Genomic DNA, 24,514 nt, shown 5'->3' with positions numbered 1-24,514 from the left:
GAAAAAACATAATTATTGGGTTATACTATACATAGGAGCTGCAACTTCTACATCTATGAGATTAGTAAGCAATGTGTTAGAAATCCAACACTTATTTGTTCTCAAATAAGTATTAAGAGCTGAAGAGTATTAAGTATATTTTTCTCTGCAGGGTGTTTGTATCTCCACACATCAAAAAGGTAGTAGTCACGTGTAGTCTAAAACGTTTTCAGAGAATTTATCAGAGTTCCTTTTATATAAAACAGATTTTTGTCTCCAAAAATTAGAGTATTTCCCTCTGCATTTCAAAAAGAATTTGAAAAGATCTTTCATTAAGCTATTTTGTTGTCACCTGGAAGATAAATTAAAGCAATCATTATTTCCCCAAATTCAGTCTGAAAATGTAGTATTATAAATCTCCCTTCTCCATCTTGTTTTTCTGGATTACACAGTACATTTTCCACACGTACAGCTACTCTATTTTTTCCCACAATTTTTTTACCAAGATATTTGCATTCCAATATTTTTCATTATTGTTTTAATATACATCTCCTGAAGACATAATATGTGCATTTTCCTTGCTTAGGTTCAAGTAAAGGTGTTTTTTTTTTCATTTTAATTAGGCTATACTGCTCCTTAATATTAGCCAAGAATGTTTTAATTTGGTAAAGGTTCTCAAATATTTATCATTCCTTAGCATAGCCCATAATCAAATAATGGAAGATGTTTGACTTCAGATTACCAAGCAATCAATTTTTATTTCAGTCACAGACCAGCATATAAACTTCAGATTACTATGTAAACATAAAGAGGGATTTATGACAAGTATAGGCACATTTCTTAGAGTCTTAGATACCAGTGAGAACCCTTTACATTAAGTAAATCACCATTTTGGTCTATTATGTCAATTTAAAAATGTCAGTTATATTACATACATCTTTCTCAGACCCAGATACTTAAAGACTTTGAAAACACTCAACCTAAAAATTAAAAGGAATATACAATATATTCTTAATACAGTTCTCCTTTGGTGAAATATAAATTATAGGAATGGCACAGTCAGATTAAAGGAACAATGAGCAACAAAGAAACAACTTATCTGCTTAAAACTAGGTAAACACAATCTACCTAGTACATCATACATGTTCCAATTACTTTTTATATCACAAAACTACCATATTTGAATAAAATATGACTAAATGACAATAAAAACACTAGAATGCAATCAATCATATCCATTTTAGACTAAAAAAAAAAGTTGCCTTCTTCCAGATTTTAGTGAATCTATGTATTTAATAACATGATTCTTGAAAATTATGGAATTTTTGGTCACAGAATGAGAAAATATTTAATTATGAGAATAGTCCCTAAGGCAATTTGACAGATTTCAACCAGTCTACAGTATTCTTTTTTTGATATATTTTTTAATTCACTGAAGAAATTTTAGGTTGATCTCAAACAATTTTCATGCTGCTCAAAAATGTAAGCAATAATTTCATCCTTGTCCATGAAACCTTTTTGTATTATTGTAATTTTTGGTTCTTTGGAAACAATATTTGGAAGATTCTTTGGAAACAAGAATCTCTACCACAGTTTAATATAGTTGGGGAAAATCCCTGTAAAGTACAAAGCAGGATAGATGAAAGTGTTCAAATATCACTTGTACATGAAATACAAACAGCCATGTTGAAAAGTTCAAGGAATTCATGATATAATGTAAGTTCCCTTTCAAGATTTATTTGTAAAATAAAGACACTTTATTCCAAGACAGAAACAATGATCCTCTCTGGTTTGGGGGCAGAGAGACCAATTTTTCCTTCTTTCATCTTTGAAAATTAAGCTTTGCCTTTAATAATTTTTTCACTGCATCTCTTCCTCCCTTCTCCAGGAATACTAAGTGTATTTCTCTGTCTGTCCTCAATAAACTGTATCCCATCCTTAAGTAGAAACTGCATCTTTACATTTGCTTCTAGCATGTATCCTGAACTGAAAATATGCTGAACATTTGATGTAAAGAAAGCTGCTAAATTTACTGCCATGTCTACCTTGCAAATTACAAATTACAAATTCTTCACACTATGTGTAGCATAGAAATTAGGGAAATCATTTCACCAAATTTGTCCATTGGGATATTATTGCAAACCTAGCATTATTGTGAGCAGGGTCCCTCAAATAATTTGGGCACACATGTGTGTTTAGAAAGTGAGAAGTTACTCACTATATTTATGGATGTTTAAGTATTTCAAGCTTCATTTATTGTTTCTGCAGGTCTTTTTGAGCAGAACTACAAGAAGCCTTAATCAATTTGTTGGGCTATAGCTCCCATAACCAGCCAAGACAAGTTGGGGAAATAATCCTTAAATGATGTCTCAGGAATCAAACCTAATAAATAGGTGCCTATGTCACACTTGTTAGTATGTACATCAGAAGTCTCACTCAGAAGAGAGCGCCTGTACAAACAAATGAATAAATTGTGGATGATTACCTATAAAATAAGATACCTCATTTATAAAAGTAATAGACCTTCACTTATTTATACCAACCCATTATGTCTCATACACTCAAACTATTGTTAAACAAAGAAACACATGATAGACATACTAGCTTTCTTCCTTCTAAAGGAAAAGACAAAAAAGAAGGAAACAGGAAGAGGAAGGAAAGAGAAATGGGAAACAAAACTGGATGGAAATCAAATTAAAGCCCTGGTTAGGCATTACAAAAAGGAATAAATTCACTAGAAAGCAGCAGCTTCCATAACAGCTACTCTTCTGACTAATTCTTAAGGGCATCTACACTTTCCAGATGCAGGATCTGTGGGCATTTGTAGCTTCTTCTTATTCCTTTGTTTTCAAAACCTTCTTTTATTACCAGTGAATATAAAACAAACTGAATTCTCTGGGAGAAAAACTGTGCCTTCCTAGGAAGTAAATACAGTAATGAGCTGACTCTTTCCTTGAAATTAAGTAAGAATAATTAGGGTTACTGTGTCTTAGGAAAGGCCCACGATATTGCAATATAAGGCAATGAAAAATTATTACAGATGTGATTACTGATGCATGAAGCAGATGTTCACAATCCTATCAATCATGTGGTATTTTTTAAGCTCAGTTTTATTTTCTCTACAAAGATTTCCTGTTTTGTATAAAAAAGGGAAGGAAGTGGAGGGAATTTGTTTACACTTAAGTGTTGAAAACAGCCTTGCAAAAGCCTTTGGGTTGCAGGATGTCATTTATGGGATGTCATTTGAATTCTTTACTGTAGGAATTGTAAACACTAGCAAAAGGTATGTAGACATCTTATGCTGCCAAACAGGATTGAGTATAAGGCTTCAAAAGAAACACAAGAAAGCTAAAAGAAATATGCCACATCTTATTTTCAAAATAAAACACAGCAAATAGCATTCGTTTGTCTTCTTAAAGGAACTGAAGTTAATTAGATATTTCTGTGAATTACCTTTGTCCTTACTAGTCATATTCTCTCTCTCTCTCTGCCAAAACTACCAATTTTGGGCTGGAAAAGTCAATTTTTATTGAAGATTTTTACATGAATAAGACATAAGAACATATATAAAGGAGAGTTAAAAAGAAAAAAGAAAAAGTGAAAAACAATACAGATAAAGAAAAAAGATAATTAAAGAAGTGACTTCCAATTTTCTTTACATCAGTTACAGACCAATGATCTCCCATCATTTCCTTCTCCCACTTTATTATCCCTCCTCCCTGTCTAAGATTATATCACCTAGTTCCCCTCTATCCCATATTCAGCCTTTTTATCAGGAAATAAAGAAATCACCATTTCATTTTTTTTCTATTTTCAGAAAAAGTCAATAAAAAGCTTCCAGTCATTTATAAAAGTATTTTTTTGTTTTATCCCTGATCAAACAGGTCAATTTTGCCATTTTTGCAAAGTCTGCCATCTTCACAATCCACTCCTCTGTTGTGGGTATTTCAGTATCTCTCCAACAAGCAAAGTCTTGCTGCAGTTACCATATACAAAACCAATCTTCAACTCTTTCTAATTGGTTATCCATAAGTCCCAATAAAATAAGTTCTAGTTTCATCTGAATATTATCCTTTAAAATTCTTTGTATCATCATGTGTATTTATCTCTATTATTATTATTATTATTATTATTATTATTATTTTGGCTTTTTCATGAGACCACCATGCATGGTAAAATGTCCTTTCATTTTCTCACACTTCCAAAATTAATCAGAAGTACCTTCATATATCTTGGATAAATTTTATAGTGTCATATACTAACGGTACATCATTTTATAAAAGTTCTCTATTAAATTATAACACATGTGAATTTCAGTTCTTTTAATCACATTCTTTCCCATTGATCCATCTGTATACTATAACCAAAATACTCAGCCCATTTTATCATGCACTCTTTAATTTGTTCTTCCGTTTCAAACCTCAACAAAAGTTCATGCATTTTAGCAATTACATGTTCATCATCTGTACACAGTTCAATTTCGATTTCCATCTTATGTTGTTCAATTCTTTCTATTTATGTTAGATCTTTCTCTTAATTGTGCATACGAAAACCATTGAAAACTAGATCCCTCAGTCAATTTTGGTCTTGATTTCATTTTACATTCTCCATGTTCCTGTACTAAAAAATCTTGATATGTTAACCATTTCTCTATGCCTGCTGTTTCTTTTCTATAAAATGCTTCTTGTGTTGAAACCAAAAAGGGCACACCTGAATTTATATCTGTTCCATATTCTTAAAATGACACTTTTAACATAGTGGTTTTGAAAATCTACATTAACATTAGCTTTACTGTACCATAAAAAACTATGCCACCCAAACCTCAGGTTGTTTTCCTCTACTTCTAACATTCTTTTACTTCTCAACAGCTCCTACTCTTTCATCCAAAGCAAATAGCAGGCTGAAAAATACAGTATAGTCAGGAAGGTCCATTTCCTGAAAAGTAGGTAAGTGATATAGCACAATCTGAAATCTTAGAAGGGCTGGTGAAAAAATCTATAGATTATTTTTCTTTTCACTAAAACAGTTTCTTTCCCTCTTTATTGTACACTGTCAGCACCTGATCACTCGAGCATTCACACAATCACAGTCAGGAGGCTGGGATTCCTTTAACTGTTTTAATGAAATGTAATGAATGGTACAGAAGGCAAGCTGCGAATAAAGATTTCCCACTCAAACCTAACTTAAAACTACATTCCCTTAGTTAGTCCCCTTTCCCATGAAACCATGTCACTCCCCCTCCCATCCAGATGGTATTCCTGGCATATCTCAACCCTGTGTCCTTGATGTGCTCCATAGCCATCATAAGCCACTTCACACTCCAACTTCACACCTCCTCCCATCTGGCAACATGGGAGAAGGAAATCATGGGAGATGCTTTGGTAAGTGTTTCTGTGAAACCTTTGATCAGTGGGATCTGACATACCGCCCCTCCAAGAAAGACTAAAAAAAATAATCAGATATCAAATAAATGAAGCAATGAGGCTAGGAAGGAGAAGGCTTTGAAGGATACTTAGCATGAAACTTTTTGGTTAAAAGAGGAGCATTAACATGACATGCATTAACCCACTCAGGATCTGGAAAATGCTTCCATTGAATTAAGTACTGTAAAGATTTGCAACAAAAAAAAACAAGAATCCAAAATGTCTTTAACTCCAAAATGCTGATGGCCATCGACCATGATGGGTGGAAGGGTTGCTGCAGGCTGGTGCCACTTAGAACGTTCCGGTGCAGGTTTAAGCAAGCTGCAATGAAAAACAGGGTGAAGCCTTTTTAGGGTGGGGGGTAATTGCAATTGAAGAGTCATCGGGTTAATAACTTTTGTGATAGGAAAGGTCCAACAAACTTGGGGGCAAGTTTCTTTGAGGGTAGTTGGGAGCATAAAAATTTGGTAGAGAGATAAACAAGATTGCCCACTTTAAATTTCCACTCTTGACACCTGTGGTGGTCAGCAAATTTTTTCTGAGTTTCATGGGTGTGACCTAACGCCTGGCGGATGACCGGCCAATTAGTGGCAATCTGTGCAGCCCAGTCGGCCACGGAGGAGTCAGGCAAGGATTGCAATTGAAGTACAGGTATCGGAATGAAGTCTTAGCCATAAACAATATGAAAAGGGGAAAAGTGCAGTGCTTTGGTGAACTGCATTATTATAAGCAACCTCAGCAAAAGGCAGGAGGTCCACCCAGTCGTCCTGTTGGAAACTAATGTAGCAGCATAAGAATTGCTGTAGAGTAGACTGAGCTCGTTCAGTCGCTCCATCCGTTTCTGGATGGCTCGACGAGTTGAGGTTGCTGGACACCAATTAATTTCAAGAATGCGCACCAAAATTTGGAAGTAAATTGGACGCTTCTGTCAGAAATTACACACGTGGGACACCCATGAATTTTATAGATATGCATGAGAAATAGCTTGGCTAATTGCTGAGCAGTTTTAGCGCAAGGTATAAAATGAGCCTGCTTGGAAAACAAATCAACGACAGTCCAAATAACAGTCTTGTTTTTACTCTCAGGTAAATCCACAATGAAAGCCATGGTGATTTCCTTCCATGCAGCCTTGGGGAAGGCTATGGGTTGTAAAAGTCCTTGCGGTTTCCCCCCTTCCTCTTCGCTTGGGACAAACATGGCATGATGTGACGTAGGACTGTACATCAGCACGAAGGGAGGGCCACCAAAATTGGCGCCTCACCAAATGGAGAGTTTTCGTGAAGGCAAAATGACCTGCAGATTTAATAGCTGACTCAGAAGCATCTGCTTGCACAATAAAGGGGTGAGTTGGGTCTGGGTGGGCTAGAATGGGTTCCCTAGTAAAAAGAAGCTTTAAACAGTCAAAAGCTGCTTGACATTCAGAAGTCCAGGCAAGTCTAGCCCCTGGGGAGGTAACTTTCTGAGTTTCCCCCCTCCCTCTAGTTTTCAACAAGTCAGTTAGATGCAAAGCAATTTGAGCAAATTGGGGTATAAAATTTCAGTAAAAGTTCGCGAAGCCTAGAAAACTTTGAAGTTGGTGCCTGGTGCGAGGGGGTTCCCACCCCATGATGTCTTGTACTTTGGCAGGATCATTTCGACCCCCTTGGAAGAAATACGATAGCCCAAATAGTCCAGCTGAGACTAACTCGCATTTAGATAGCTTGGCATACAGCTTAGCATCTCTCAGTTTGCGCAAGACTTCCTTGACAATTAAAATGTCATCCAAGTAAACCAGGACCCCTTTGTACAAATGCTCATGGAGGACCTCACTAATATATTGCATAAACACTCCAGGGTACTGAAGGCAAGCTGCGAATAAAGATTTCCCACTCAAACCTAACTTAAAACTACATTCCCTTAGTTAGTCCCCTTTCCCATGAAACCATGTCACTTCCCCTCCCATCCAGATGGTATTCCTGGCATATCTCAACCTTGTGTCCTTGATGTGCTCCATAGCCATCATAAGCCACTTCATACTCCAACTTCACACCCCCTCCCATCTGGCAACATGGGAGAAGGAAATCATGGGAGATGCTCCAAGGGTTTCTGTGAAACCTTTGATCGGGGGGATCTGACATACACCTGACATACAGTATATTAAAAATACCTCCTTTCTTCATAACTATGCCTTTTCACCTACATCTATTTTCATATTAAGGACTGAACGTGGAGTGGCAACATTAGCATTTACTGGGTGTTATCAACAATATTCTAATAGCACATTTTGAGGACAAATAAGAGAAGAACAGATATATTGCCATGCTTTATTTCTTTTTGTCATCTTACACAAATTCAGCAAGACTTATCTTGAGTTCTTGTAGTATCTAAGGAAATTTGGACCCAAAATTTACTCCAGCCTTTTCCTGTCTCCTGAGTTAGTGCTATCCATCCATCCATCCATCCATCCATCCATCCATCCATCCATCCATCCATGAATCAGTAGAAAACTTCACTGGCACATTTACTGTTCTCTCTGCCATTCCCTATTTTGTCTCTGTTGCTCCTGTTTCAAGTCACTGCCATTTATCTGACTCCACTCCCAAGTAATGGATAATGAAGCATAAAAATTTTATCGACTTGGGCTGCCTTTGAACAGTGCAGCTCAGAACATGTTCAGAACTACTTTAATACCACTCTAGCTGAGGATGAATTCAGGCTGCCACTCACATGGGCTGGAGATGAGATGAATGAAAACTTGTGCAGTTATGGCTGGAAAAAATATATTGCCAGGGAACATCTGTGCCATGGCTAGGTAGAAATGAAGAAAGAACTGTAATGTGGATACGAGGTTACTCATGTTGTGAGACCTCCCTTCCCTTGTTTATCCACACACTGCATTGTAAACTGCAAGAGAGCACTTGAACCTGAGTCTTATTTTACAGATGGCAAATGCACTTTATTATTTATTTGGAATTATTTTTGGCAGCCAAGAAATACAGGGAGGCAGAGCTAATCTAAGTGTTACCAGTTTGGGTTGCACTCTCTAAGACGGGGCTATAAGAAAATGGAAAAGTGGCCTTGGACTTCAGGTTAATCATCCCCATTTTAAAGAATCCTTTTCAGGAATTTTGTATTATTTCAGTCCAGTAACCTTAATTTCCTATTCATATAAACAACTTTGCATCCATACGTGGCTGCTTTCTGCCAATATTTCAAAGCTGAGCCAAAGGATAGAAGGAGTCAGGAGGTCATCAAAAATCCCAGGAATTTTCTGCACATGATAGGGTGGACATTATGAAGGCTATCCTTCAGAAACTTATTTTTTCTGTCCTCTGGACTCCCCTGACATCCAATATGTCTAAACAATTGACAGTCATTTTAATAATGAAAAGGAACTGGCTTACATATAGAGAGCAGTTGTCACCAAAAGCAGGATTTATTTTACATTCTTACCAGGCTATAGTGTTCCTAGGTCTAGACTGGTGATTCTATTATATCAAGCTGAAATTTAACTAATTGAAAATCAATCTTATAATGCTGGACTCTAACACACCATAGATATTTCCTTTGGCACCTATATGGCTCCTGCTCAGGTGTTTTATAGAGATCTTCAGATTAAATAGAAAGCTGAATTAAACACACTATTGTTAAGTCCATTATTGGTCAAAATGTCTAAATGGAATATGAAACAAGATCTTCCCACTTCTCATTCCATGCATTAGCCTAACCGACACAAATAATTGCAGTAGGAAGAATGAAAAATATCCAGTAAAAAAAAAATAAGGAGAAAAATAAATAGTAATTTTTTAAATTATTAGTTGCTACCAGTATGCCTCTCTTTGTTCTCAATATGATACATGAAACTAGTTAATACAGAATACAATGCTTTCTGTTTAAGTTCTATTTCAGTTTATTGAGTTCCGTATTATTTGGAATCAAGTTTAAACTATATTATTTTAGTTACATATCAGGCAGATGGTGGGGGATTTTTTGCCCTCTAAAGTAAGCACAGCAGCTTCCAGTGTGGAAACAGAGAATGTAATCTAGTGGCTGTTGCTGGACAAACTCCATCTTTGAGTTTGGTTGAAAAAGAAAAGGTGGCATTTTCCCTTCTATCTCATATAACAATGGGTCTTCAGCTAGCTCTGAGCTATCTTCAAGATGAAGAAGCATGAACAGAATCATAATCTGGAAGCTGCCATTTAGGTCATCGTTTCTAACCCATTGCACAGTAATGGAATTCAGATTAAAGTATCTCTGACAAATCTCTGTCTAGTATCTGATTACCATGTGATAGTATCTGTATATCTGAATATTGATAAAACATTTCTTCACTTCACTTTACTAATAAGATCACCCATCCAACTGATAAGAACACTATTATAAATAAATTTTATTCCAAAAATCATACTGCTACATCCATCTCTTGCCTTTTTATGGTTCTGACACAGAAGACTATAAAAGAAATGAGGAAGCAGTCAAGGACATGGGACAATGAAGTATTGATCCCATTCCTAAAAACCTGAGCAACCATTTCATTGATTTATTGATTTCAGAGCTCCAAGCTTAGTTCACAGAGTATTGCATAGCTGCTTACTGTAAATCTAATGTCCAGCAACTGCCACACCAATGTAATCATACGTTACTCTATTGTACAAATAATGCCATCTCATGCCAGTGTTCTTCCTAGTATCAGGAAGCAACTGCAGAGGAGGGTGATACTTGTATTATTTAAGCAATAAAGGAAGTTTGTGTACAATTACATAAAAGAAATTCAACTGACTAATTTTATGGAGCTGTCAAGGATGACAAAGTGAAAACAAGTTACTTACATTTAGGACACATGAAATGTTCTCTGGCTTCTTACAGAACTCAGGAGCATCATTCTTCCTGATCAGAATCCTTATTTTTTCATCAAGTTCTACACTGTCGCATCTAGTTTCAGAAGAGGAAAATAAATGATACCTTATTTTCTAAAGCCAACAAATATATGCATATAAGTGAATTCAACTCTTTATTTCATCAAGGATATTTTTGAAACATATTCTAAGAGTTTCCCAAAAGTTATTCTGTCAAGTCAAATTAGAGTTCCAAGAAAAACCCATAACCTGTTAATTACTTATGAGCTTTACAAAACATATATTATTCAAACATTTTTTAAAGAAAAGCTGAGTCTGAGTATAACTGATAATAAAAATCTGTTGATCTCATAAGCTTAAACATCTCCAGCTTGGAACATAAAATATGATTCTCATATTTCTGTACAGTTACAACAGTGCTTTGTGGCCACATGTGAAAAAATCCTTTAAATTTAAAGCTCTTGATCACAGTGAAATACTCATTAGAAGTTCTGAATTATAGGACCACCTATAGGTCTTTTAATTAATGAGATTTTTTTTCCTATTTGGGCCAGTTTTTTACGCTGTTTCATCCAGATGTTTTACTTGTGTATATTTCCATCAGCTGGCTACAGTTTTTAATCCTGTAAGGAACTGTTTGTAGCCATGGACATACCTTTTGCACAGTTGTATTTTAAGTGTTGTCTTTTTGGCATGAGTAGATGCAGACCACTACCTAAATTAAACATTGATGGCTATGCCAGAGACCCGCCTTCCTCAAACTGATTCCGTTCCAAAAGTATTAGCCAGTATGATCCACTTTTCCAACGTGGTGCACCCCAGATATGTTGAACTTCAAGTTGCAGAATTTTCAGCTGAAACATCTTGAATGTGTCAGTTAGTTTTTCCCTCACACCAAATAGTCCTTGTATGCCAAGCATTCCTATGTGCTTTCTGTTTTGAGGTATGAGGGAGGAATCACTGAAAGGTTTTCCTTTCAGTTCTTTCTGGACTAGGAGACATAATTAGTTCCTGCAAACAGGATGTGAAGATGTCTCTGACCATGTTATCCCCAAGCTTATTCCAGAGACACCCAAGGCTGTGTACATGGGAAGTTTTCTGCTGGAAGGAGGAGAAAAGCACCACTACAGACTGACAACTAGTCAAGGCTGCCTAAACAGCAGGCTGAAGATGAGAAGGAGGTAATAGCACAAGGAAGTGTTAGTAAAGTGTCTTCATGCCATGGAAAGAAAGAGATGAGAATGTACCTTATGAAACTAACAGCCTGTTGGAAGGGGAAGGAAACTCAAGCATATTTCAACACATCTATGAACGTTTCTCTCATCATTCCAACAAACCTGAGCTAACAGGTTGTCATGTTTAGCAACTATGTGGATGTTCTCTAAAAGTAACAAGAGATTGCAGGATCTTCATGAGGTCTGACTAAATTGTGTTCAGCCTAGGCTAACATAAATCAAATGAAGGTGAGTGTTTAGAAGGCGACTACAGAGAGGAAATAGAGCTATCAATATTTTCATTTTACATGAAAGGTTAATTAAAATCAACAAAAATTAACAAAGGTTCTTGGAGTCCAGCTTGCAAAATACAACAGAAGTGACATCTCATTGGCATTTATGCTCATTACTTAAATGAACAAGTGTAAGCCAGGAAAACCCCATCCCACCCTATAAAGGATGTAAGTCCTTCTAAACCAGGAAATATTCATTATTCTCCTCCATTTTAAACAGATTAAGATCTTAGCAAATATAAATGTAAATCATGTATATTTATACTATCCCAGTTACACATATTCCTGAACATTCTGAGCAGTGCTATATGAAGTGCTTGCCAGAGTAGAAAGATGCAGTGTAATTCAAATCATCCATCCATCCATAAATAATACTGCTATTAAGTTTCAGGAATTCCCCATTACTACCTAAAAGAAAGAGATGTTAAAACAGATCCTTTACAAAGAATAAAACATGAAAATGTTTGTTAGTATCTCAGAAGTATTAATAATACTCAAATTGTCTTATTGCCAAATTCAGCTTTATTTATAAATTTTCAACTGTAATTATTATTACATTATTATTATTACAGTGTAGCATCAGTACTGCTTCATTGTTTCAATATTGTTGTATTTACATGCACTAGTATAATTATATCATTGCAATAACTGTATTATTGTGATAGGTTCTTAATAAAAACATTTCTATGAAATTAAAAGTCAGCAACAAGCTAAACCAAATTCTTGCTGTAGTCCTAGATTTTAAACTGTTTTCTGCAAGCAACTAGTAATGTTGCATTCATAACGCAAATCCTATAAAACAAATATTAAGCAAAGTTCTGGAGCAGACTTTCCGGAATTCTCTAGCTTCCATATTTACTAGGAATAATTCTGGGAGTTATAGCCCAATGCATCTGAGAAGCTGCAAAATGGAGGAGGTCTAGTTCACAGGACCAAAGGTTGCAGGCTCTGTCTTGACAAGATATTTGCATAGGCCCATGAAATGTATCACTTTATTTACCACATTGTTTTATTGGTGTATTTGCTTGCCAGGTTGTTCTTGTCACAGTTCCCATTGCCCCATTTCTCTTATTGCTCATTCCTTTCAGTAACACATGAATTGGCAGAATCACTGCTCCAGTTCACACAGTGTGTTTGGTTTTGGTTTAGCACATTATATTTTGGGAACCACGATATATAGTATAGCACATTAGGTGAAGTCATCCAATTTATACATGTGGGTTGCATCAGCTTTTACATGCTTATTTCATAAAAGCAGTCGTATTAGATTGGATAGAGTAGGACTACTGTATCTGGGCTTCAGAACTCCAGATGACCACTAAATGGATACCAATCTAGAAAAAAAGCCATCTACAGCTTTTGCTTACCTTAACTAACAGCGCTTTTCCTGGCAATCTCCTTTCTGTAGTACAGAAGCTGGAGACTGAATTTGACATAGCTATGCAGGGTATGTGCTCTGCAATGGTCAGTGCAAAAGCTCTCTAAGGAGACTGCAGCTGTTGCATAGCTTTATGCTGCAATCCAGTCAGGGCAAATTCACAAGTTGTCAGTTTCCTGCAGGGAAAGAACTTTGACCTAGGAAACAGCTCAGAAGTCAGGTTTAGATCTCTGAGACTGACTATCTGGCATTTTATTTGTTCGTTTGTTTATCAGATTTGTATAGCTGCCTATCTCACAGAAAAGTGACATACAGATTTCATACTATTAACTGTGCAAGAAGCAAATCAGGTGTGAAGCATGTCTTAGTCTCTTGGTGTCTTCCCCTTCCGGCACTTTTAATTACACTTTAATATAGTATTGCAGTACTTCATTTTAAAGTCTAGAGGGCACTCAGAATTAAAGTAACAAAGCTTTCCTAGATACCAAACCCTATTACTTAAACATATTTCAAAGTAAATTCAAAACAAACCCAAAAGTACGTTTCCCATTTGCTACAAGCATTTCTTATTTACTTCTTGATTATTTCTACTAACTGATAAAGAAATAAGGCAGAATTAAAAGGTAAGTGATTTCTGCTGGGCACAGGACAGCAGGGCTATATTTCCTTTTTATAACCTTTTTCTGACATCACATCATGGATGGGGTGAAATTCTTGGCTTGTTTTTAGGGCGCTGGGGGGGGGGAGTGTTAAGAGTTGAAATAGTGGCATGCAGTATTGCCAAGTCTCAGTGTACCCATTTGGCCCCTTATCTTAGCAAAAAAAAAAGGGTGGGGGAGGAAATCTCACTATCCATGAAAAAAAATGTCTCTGCCCTCAAATGCAGACAGCATAGTCTAAGCTGCTCTGGCATCTGACAAGCAAGTGCCAGAGAGGGCTGTACATTCCGTGAGCCATAGATGACCTAGCACTAGGCTAAACAATAAAGAAGCATGGAATGGTGATTTTGGTGCCTGGGAAGGAAACAATGCATCCAACTTTAGGATACAACAGGTTTTTATTTTTTACCAGGGGCTGGTTTTCAATATGACTGAAAGAGAATTCCATAAAAAGCTCTGAGCAAGATTATTCTTTTCGATTGTATGTTCCAACCTCAAGAGACTTGTTCTGTTTTGATAACTTTGTTACAAATAAAATTCCGTGGGATGTAGCTTCTTTCAGATGCGTTCAGTTTTCACCTGTTCTCTTGCTATATAGCTGTTACAGGCACAAGAAAGTGATGCTGTATTGGGATTACAAGGCGGCAGTGGAGAGACAAAACTAAATTGCATTTTATTCTTTGGAAAAATTAGCTATAATAGAAACTTATGTTGACATTCCTGCAATCCCTGCCCCCAAAGTCCCCAATTCTGTTGCTTTCTGTTGTTTTAACAGCTCTAACATCTGCATGTTTTTCAGTAAGTTCCAAGCTCTTCTTAAAAATAAATGTGCATAGTTTAAATGCTAGGCATCTGAATACAAACCTAACCTCTATTTGACTGTGTGCTGGTATGTCTAAGAGATGAGCCTGAATGGAAGCTTCAGACAAGCACTGAGACAGGAACAGTTAAAATATCTTTGCAGTAAAAGCACCAAAAGCATCATCTGGAACATGACTCATGCTTTGTTTGAAATATCTGTTTCCCGAACAATGGCAGCTTGAATTGCTAGAGAAACAATTTATTTGGCAAAAGATTGGCAAAAGAATTAAATATTTATAAGCACATCTAATCCAAAATGAAATGGTTCAAAATCAAAACCAATGTTATGAAGCATGGCATCTTTACATTCAGATCACTATCAGATTCAAACTGCCTCTGAGCATTGTAGGAGCATGATTTTTAGTCAACTGGGAACAAATGAGAAAATAATAGACATTGCTACTTCTTCAAAACATGTTATGATATTTAGTGATTTATACTATATATCTGTAGATGGGTGGGCACATGCATGTATCTGAGAATCACAACTTCGCCCCATCATTCTACTTCTCTTAAGAAGGCAGACAGACAGCGTAAGCATGACGAGTCTCAGTTTGGGTAATGCCTAAATTATGAGCTGGGCTAAATTGGTTTTATAAATTTTTATAGAATAAGTTAGAAAGGACATTAAAAATCATCTAGTCCAGCAGACTCCTAACAAAGGATCTGCTTTTGATTACTTCCTAATAGCAGACAAAAATGCTAATGGGGTTAAGCTGTGCCTGGCACCTAAAGATGAAGCAATGATCATTTGGTTTGCACTGCAGTACAAATTGACTGAATTTGTAGCTCCTGAGCTAATATAGAAACCATTAATGTTCAGGTTTCAGACTTCACACTTTATGATGCAACTCAGGCTTTTTTTAATGCCTAAAACTTTGTAAAGTAAAGCAAAGGTTTTGTTATGCCATGATGCTCCAAAATGATAAATGAATGTGTATAATTCCCTCCTGAATAAAATTAAAGAGCTCTTTCTTGGTAATAGCAAATGTGACAGTTACCTGTTTAACACTGAATGGGTTCCTTATCACATTGTTTATTCTCTTTGAACATGCAAAATTGGTTCCTAGACCCCTGTTTGAACTCAGTTCCACAGTGGTTTGCCCAGGCAAAGCAGGACCAAGTTCTCAGAGAGTTGCATGTAGTTTAAGCATTATGTTCCCAAGAAGCAAGTACAGATACATATCACCTAACTGAAAAGAGTGTGTGCATTTAGGAGTGAGAAATTAATTTGGGAAATAACAAATTGAAGGGAAAAGCCCAGGTCTCAGCAGCCCATTTGGAGCACTGGAGAAGCTGATGCAAAAAGTCTTGGAAACTGGTTGCTGTGTCAATAAAACAAGGCTTCTGTTATATGAAAACACTGCCTTCCTCTCCAGTCCCCGCAGGGTCAGGATTTTATAACAGTTCTTCTACCTTGTAAGGAGCCCAACAGAACAGGGGAACTGTAAAGAGGGTCCTGTTTCCCCATATACTCAACCATTCAAGCCAATTCTATGCCTCTCCCTTGCAACCTGCAGGAGCCAATGCTGCCATTTTGTGATCCCATTCAGATTTGCTCATGATCCCTAGTTAGAGAATTCCTACAGTATGTAAAAACATATGCAACAAACTTAGGGAAAACAGCATATAAAAATAAATATACTGAGGAAATGGCCTACAAACTATGCACAGTATATGAATTGCTGTGCATGTGAAAATGCACCTTAATTTAGAGAGCATTCACAAAGTGATGCAGCACTGGAGCTTAAATTTTTGATAAATTATAGACTCAGCATTGATTTTCAAACCTTAATTTCTAATCTTAGGATACATTACATTCTTAATTTCTTAATTCTTAAGATACATTACATAAGACATTACATTACAAAAGCATCAGTTTCTTTCTTTCAGTTTAAAAAAATATGCAGAGGTTATGAACATCTTAAACTGGATGGGGAGGACTACCTGTTCAAAAGGAGGTGTTTTCTGGAACTCTTCCCCTGGGGGTAAGGCAAGCCCCCTCTGTCCTGACCTTCCAGAAAAAGTTGAAGACCTGGCTCTGCCTTCTCGCTTGGGGCAGGAAGGGGAATAGTCATTCTTGGGGACGGCTGGCACCTTAAATGGTCTTCATATATACATGAATGGAATTATAACAATCAATTGTAATCTGGATTCTATTTTATGCTCATATTTTGCATTTATATTTGTATTTATATTTTATGTATTATTATGGTTCTATTGTGTTTTAAATCTTTTAGCTTATTGTAAACCACCCAGAGTCCCTCTTTCAGGCCATGGATGGTGGAAAAATTTGATAAATAAATAAATAAATGTTGACTCATACCTTCAGCTTTGTCTAGTTATTCTTGGAGGGCATGGGCCTAAGTCTTCCAGCAGCAATGCAGAATTATTTTTGGAACATAGTGGATATAACTCTTTGCAAAGAAACAGACATTGCTCCTTATCATTCTTGCAAATGGAGAAATGTATGAGCTACCATGGTAAATTTACTTGTAACAAAAGCTTTAAAGTGGAATGAAAGGACCTGTCCCACCCCAACATCATCATGTCTTATTTTGAGAGGAAATTGATTCCAGATCACAATGGGAAGTATAAAAATAAAAATAATCAGGAAAAGGGCAATGGTAAACCACTTCCTTATTATAGGAAAACAGAATGGATATGTCCACGAAGTCACCAGTAGATGAGCTCAACTCAAGGAACACTATACTTTTCACTATTATGGCTGGGCGTTTCAGGTAAACAGTTCTAAAAACTATCTAGACCTGGGATAAGAGACACAGGACATAACAAAATAGATGTGTCACCTTCCAGCCAAAAATATGGTATCATTAGCATATAGGTTGTTGATATTTGTCCCATCAATTCTAATTCCAATTACTTTTTCTTGTAGCATTGCTCACTATATATTTTGTATAGAAGTTAAATAAATAAGGCTACGCTATACAACCTTAGCACACACCTTTTCCAATTATGAACCACTTACTCAGTGGTTACTCAGTATTCTATTTCAACTTTTGATTCCTGATCACATACAAATTCTTCAATAGGCAGTTGAAATGGCCCAATACACCTTTCTATAAGGCAAAAATGTACATCTTTTTAGGACAAATCAGGAGTCTCTGTTTTGAATCTCATATCTGCACAAGAATTCACTAGATAGGTATGCAGAGCTCTGTGACAGCCTCAAACATATTCTATGTACAGTTGCAACATAAACAATAAAGCATATAAAGCACAATAGAAATGGTTAGAATCAGCTTTTCCATTGTTGACTATTTAGGAGGAATCTACCTGTCATATTTTCTTACTGTTCAGGTTTTCAAATCATCTTACGTTATTGCCAACTTTTATGCTGGAAGGGCTCTATCCTTTCAGCATCAATGCAGAATTTAGGAATAAATTCTTTATTTATATAAGAATTTAGGAAATGAATAAATTCTTCATTTAAAATTTCTCAACATCTCTTTATCTCCACAAAAGAGCTTCAAAGGCTGTTAAAGGCAGAGATTTCCTTCCCCACTGTTGAAAAAAGCTGGCAATTTTAGAATAATATAGTGGCTATATAAATTTATTTAAATTAATAAATAAATAAAATTTATTTATTAATTTATTAAACGAATTTATATAGCCACCCAACTCACACACAGTGACTCCGAGTGTCTTACAAAATTAAAATCCATAATACAAAAGAACAGTAAAACCCCATGCAGCCCTGGCAGCAACAAACACGCTCGAACTAACCACTTGATCGGCTCTGATCTAGAATAGTCTAGAAGTGAAACCCAAATATCCCCTGCACATGCCTATTGTAAGGTTAGCAACTACTTGTTTGATAAGACTTCTGTGTCTTCAGGAGACATTTAACTGATATCCAGTGGAATTATGAGCAAATATTCGTGCTTAAACTATATGTTCCTTGTCTTTTTAACCCACACCAGAGTTCCCTGTAGTTTTTTTCTGTTCATAAAAATCAAGGATTCAAAATAAAATATATCAACTGGCACATCTACATACATTTGAACTCTTTGCATAACATCGTACAAAGAATTTGAGTCTGGATTTATTTTTTTTCCAAAGGGCATTTGAAAAAAAAAAGTATTACTATCTTTCTGTTGCTGTAGACCAGCCTTATCCAATGTGGTGATCTACAAATACGTTTGAGCAACAATTCCCAGAATTTCCAGTTAACATGTTTTTAACATTTCTTGAGAACATCAGGTTGCAGAAGGCATCTGAACAGCTATGCAGATGTGGAAAATAAATTGAAAACTCCACTGCAAGGAAACAGTTTGTATTGTCTAAACTCTTGTTTGCCTCAGCCAGTCATAGCACCTAGCTGATTCCAAAAGGTAGGGGTCAGCCCTGGTTAGTGCTTGAATGGGAGATTATCTGGGAATTCCTGTGACTATAAGCTAGAATAAGTTGCTGACAAAAAATGCACTGGAAGACAGCAACAGCAAACCCTTTCCATAATGCTGCTAAGAAAACTGCATGGATACAGTCTCCAATTAGAAGAAACTTTTTATGATGCTATATTCAAAAACATATATAGGTTGGTGTGAAGATAACCATCATTTCTTCTTTAGAAAAGGGTGCTTTGGCATAATGTAGATAAATATAGATTAAAATTATACATAGGCATGCAAATTAAAGAAAAACATTACTTTCATTCAATTCTAACGCAACCAAAACATCTGCCTGTCACCCTTGCGCTTCTGTTTCCCATATGAAAAAGGAATGAAGTTTTAAAGAACAGCTAATAGCTAGCAGCTGTTTGGCTGTGAAATGACACATCTGGAAAACTTAAGTGCTATTAAATGTGGACAGAACTGTTTGTTTCCTAATAGCTTCTACTTAATTTTTTGGAACCATAGAAATAACAAAGCAAAAACAAAAATAGGGAGTCATGCTTAGCATGGAAACATCTGGATTTGAAGAAAAAAATGAGAATGCACCAATGATTAACTAAATCTGCATCTACAGTCTGTTCTATTATAATACAAGGGCAAATGCTTAAACTTAATATCAAGGCAACATTTGGTGTCTCCAAAAGTCTTGAAATTCTTTGAACAATCTACTCAGTAATCAGAAATCTTCACTGATTAAGATAAGACTACTAATGTGCCATTTTAGCACAAGTATATCATCTCAAATGAGTTGTAAATGTAAGACAACTAATAATGAAGAACAATCTTTTCCTTCAGTCACCAATTCACTATGTAGCAGCTACTGCTGCTGCTGCTTCACCATCTTTTTTCTACTTAAGAGATGACTAATGCTGTTAACAACTGGGATATATTCAGAAAAAAATATCTCTTTGGCCTAAACCATTCCCAGTTCTGTAGGTTTTTTTTTAACAAAATAAGTTACTTTCTGTGATTTTAGTACTGTTGCTTTGGTTTTTTTTAAGGATTATTTTAGGTATCTTAAGAAAAAATGGTTATTTTACAGCTACTGTCTGGTTGCAAACATCTCCATTGGAGCCATATGTTTGTATGTATTGGGTCCTAACAATTAGGATTCCAATTTCCATAATTTTTCAACCAGCACAAGAAATTCAGGAGTTGTTAGCTGACACTGGGATTTGGCATTTTTTAACCTTGGTTACCCTGACTTTTGGGGTAGAAACAGGGAGAAACTGCATTAGAGATTCTCAAAATCTTCACAGTTTTTCAGAAAAATTACAGGTAGTAATCGCTTAGCGACCACAATTGGGACCAGAAAGTCTGTCACTAAGCAACATGGTCACCAAGCAAAACATCACATGACCATGACAGACATACAATGTCACTTCCCATTCATTGGTAAGCAAGTCACCACAGGTCATTAAGCAAGACATCACCTGACCGCGACTTGCAATTTTACTACTGGCATTTCCATTGACTCTGCTTGTTGGAAGATAGTTGTGAAGCGTGCAAATGGTGATCACACGACTATGGGGTCACTGCAATGGTTGTAAATGTGAGGACTGGTTGTAAGTTAGTTTGTCAGGGCTGTTGTAACTTCGAACAGTCACTAAACAGGGCAGTCATTAAGCAATATCTACCTGTACAGGAAGTGCAATCTCTAAACACCTCTTGATATCAATTACCATGATATATTCCTAGACAAGTTATATAGACAGAAATATAGTAATATCCACATCTATTTATTGGTATTATCTGAATCAAATCAGTGTGACTGTGAAACTGCTGAATTCTTGAGTACATTTGGTGACAGATGAAGATCAGTAACTGATGCTGAATCTTAGTGTTCAGTCTCCCTTGTATGGTTTTACTCAACCTTCAACAAGTTTGCATCTTAGAGTGCTTCTTGATCCAGCAGATTCATTACAGACCCAAATAGTTTGATAACTCAGAGCGTCTTCTATATTTTGCTGGACCTCCAACTAAAACTTCTCCTGGATAGTACAAGGCCTGGACAGCAACACATGCTCTGATATGTCCCTCTGCATTTGAACACTAGCTAAAGACAGATTAATATTATGAGATAGCAAAAGAAAGAGAATAGGAGACCCAAGAGACAATGAGTATTTTTCTACTCTGCCTCAAGCACCAACAGACAAAATCCTTGACCTAACTGAAACCTGATTTAGAGGTAAGCTCCACTGAATTCATTAGGAATTACTACCAGGAAAGCTTGGATATGAATGCATTACATATTACATAACCAGTGTGAATGACTTATTTTTCCAGCATTTGTACTTCATCCATTTCATTCACAATTATTGAAGCTAGACAGCTGATAAATGGGCAACATTTAACAACATTTAATACCTTTCAGAATCAGAGGGCTGACTGGTATGCAAATCTACACATTTCTTCCGCAAGCTGTCGCAACTGGTTTTAAGCTGCCAGTTGTCTTCCTAGGAAAAAAGAGGAGAAAGGAAGTTAACACCAACTTTAGAAAAGTATGAGGGCATTTTTTGTTTCTTCTCCCCAAAAAGTCAAACTGAATCTTTCACTGAAAAAAATAAACTGAGCCACATAATCAGCAAGTATCCTTTTTTTATAATTTGCAATAAAGCACCTTTAATAAAGTAATATTTCTATTAAACATAATATTTAATAATTTAGTAAAAATACATGCTACCATTATCATACATTCATTCCTGAGATGGGAGCAACACAGTATTTCCCAGCCAGTATATGTATTTTACAGATCTTATAGGCCACTCCAATCACAACCTGGGCAATAAAAAATTCCTCCTGTGTAATTTGGGATGAAAAATATGAAGTGTTTTTTTACAAAAATATGTATTTGTTTACAAAATATGCAAATAAATCCATAAAATCACATAGATCACATATCAACCCAACCCAAGTTAAAAACAAATTCTGCTGCCAGGGAACAAACATCTTTTCCTCCCCTAGGGCCTGTTTGAATAGCCAAATCTTAACAAACTTTCTGAACACCAAGGGAAGGGGCCATGTTGATGAGAGGACATTGAAAAGGGCTAAAGTATTGGTCCTTTATGAATAACTTCAGTATCAAGCATGAACAAACCTGACCTAGGTCCTTAAGAAATGGAGTAAACAAAAGCTACTTAGTGTAGCTCTAAATCATGTACTTGTGGCATAAAGCAAGACTGACCTTATCAAAACACAACTGTACCCTACATTCAAGTAAATTATCCTTAATTAAATTTCTATAATTTAGTTTTCCAAAAGATTTTAAATGCCAGAGACCCTGACAAAAATATTAACTGAAGCCAATTATTAGTTTAGAGATCTATATTTTGGTCTAAACTATTTTCATGTATCTGGGCTTAAATCTCAGGAAACTAACTTTGTATGCTCCTCCGGTTTCTGTCTCTTCAAATGTGTTACTTCAGATTTATCGCCTATATCAAACAAATGTTTCAAAGTATATAAAAAGTGCATATCCCATCAAGAAAAGTCTCTTAGAAGGTTAATGCAAATCAGGTAGCATTTTTATCTTCTCAACCACCACCAAGTCAAAGAAGCAAAGAGACGTACATTTTGAAAATGGAAAAGGGAATGTGTGTTATCAATTTACTTTCCATACCTCATGCTCATTATAGATAATTTTGTGACTAAAGTCTTCATTCCTGCATTATAATTTAGAATTATATAATTATAATAATCAATGTTAACAAGCTTGTGCAGCAGAATAGTTAAGATAACCATACGATGTTTGCTTATAATTTTGCCTTATCCACTATTTCATAAGTTTTAGCCTACCCAGGCCTATAATGTTATATGAAAATTCTAATATTAATATTAGTATATCTGAATATATGTTTGTAAGTATAAAGTAGATAATAAAAGCAAACAAGCTCCATAGAAAAACACATAAATTTATTGCCTAAGTACCTAATATTATGGCCAACCTGTTCAATCTTGTTTAGATTTGAGCTAACTTAAACTTAAGATTTAAAGTAGAGTCTGATCATTATAAACAAAAACCAGTTGTCTTGGTTATCCGCCTCACTCTAAGCAAGCTCCTTTTGAGTCCAGCACACCGACCACATCTTCAGATATAGATTTATGCTGTGTCTTAAAGTTAGAAATTATCCAATACCACACATCCAATACAGAGTCAGTTTGCAATGCTATTCCCCAAAGGGGCTTATTCTAGAGTTAACAAAATGATCTGAGAAAATTATACAGAATTGAGGTTCTGTATAATTAAACTGATTAGTTACTAAAAGATTAAATGCATTTTATTCTATATTGTACTTGGTGTCATCTGTATTCCAACTTTTCATTCAGACAGAGAAAGATCTTCTCCAAGGTTGCAATAGTCATTCACGTAAGGAGACACTGGACAGCCATAATGTTGGAGTGCTATAATTTGGACTCGCTTAAGGGATAAGCAAAAATCTAAAAGTTAGGATTCCTCAGTTAGCCATGTTTACCAGTAAGTCACATTCAGTTTGTTGGACTTGAGATTATTTTTCTTAAAGGTCATGATGTAGTCTATATGTATTTTAGTGTACATTTATGTAAGCATATGTATGTTTGTCTATAATTCTGCCTAACATACACATTTGCTGAAATAGTTTTCTCTGGTACAATATGGTTTGATACATTTTTTCATGAATGTATGCACTTTTGAGGCTACTTTTGAAGCTACATTATTTCAGTTATTAGCAAATTTCATTGCAAAATTAAAAATAAGGCACCTTTGCCTCGAAAGAAAGATGTGTTATTTATTTAATACATATAAACCTTTTATGCATATAAAAGGTTTTTCCTTATTCACTAAAAGGAATAATGCAATAAAGTAGTAAAGGTAAATAAGTAAAATAATTCAGTAAATTATAAAGGTTTTTTACTTATTCAGCAAGTAAAAGAAATAAAGAAGAATTGTTGCAGTACTCACCATTATCCAGATGCAGAGTTTGTGTTCTTAGATAACTATAGCCCTTATCACAAGTCAAACAGCTTTGAAGAGATACATATATCTCTCAAAAGGTCATGTTCAGGGAAATCCAGTTCTAAAATATTCACAGAAAAAAAAGCTGCTTAATCATATCACACAGAAGCACAGCCTACATAGTTTAAATAGAAAGCACTCAAAGTGAAAGAGCACAGAAAGGATTCCCTCACATTCTTCAAGGTAGTGAATTGTGGAAAAGAAACAAAACATTTCTCCCCCGTCATCTGAAGTGACCTTCGTGGGAGAGATAAATGTCCTCTGCGGTGGAAAATGGGTTAATCAAGAATGGTAGTCCACCCCAATATGAGCCTTAACATAGTACGTGCTATTTACAGTAAAATTGAGTAAGTCACCTAATCATTTCAAGAAATGTACATGATGCTTTGCTTTAAAAGATTAGCAATTTCCCTAAATGTTGAATCTCTCTTTCATTCACATAGCGTTTTTTAAACACCAAT

The 24,514-nt window shown here is 35.7% G+C and overlaps 1 protein-coding gene across 1 annotated transcript in view; it reads right to left on the bottom strand.

The window, feature by feature from the left end:
- Window positions 1–24,113, bottom strand: part of TNIP3 (TNFAIP3 interacting protein 3) — a 61,155-nt gene extending 37,042 nt beyond the window's left edge. Inside the window, exons 1-3 of the mRNA XM_063310417.1 lie at window positions 24,000–24,113; window positions 21,428–21,516; window positions 10,214–10,316 (exon numbers count right to left, since the gene is read on the bottom strand). Coding sequence (XP_063166487.1) covers window positions 10,214–10,316; window positions 21,428–21,516; window positions 24,000–24,002 — 195 coding nt within the window. The 5' untranslated portion in view covers window positions 24,003–24,113. The remainder of the gene's footprint in view (window positions 1–10,213; window positions 10,317–21,427; window positions 21,517–23,999) is intronic.
- Between the last annotated feature and the right edge of the window lie 401 nt (window positions 24,114–24,514).

The sequence above is a fragment of the Candoia aspera genome, chromosome 8 (assembly GCF_035149785.1).
Source record: "Candoia aspera isolate rCanAsp1 chromosome 8, rCanAsp1.hap2, whole genome shotgun sequence".
Lineage (NCBI taxonomy): Eukaryota > Metazoa > Chordata > Lepidosauria > Squamata > Boidae > Candoia > Candoia aspera.
This window is presented reverse-complemented; position numbering and strand designations above follow the sequence as displayed.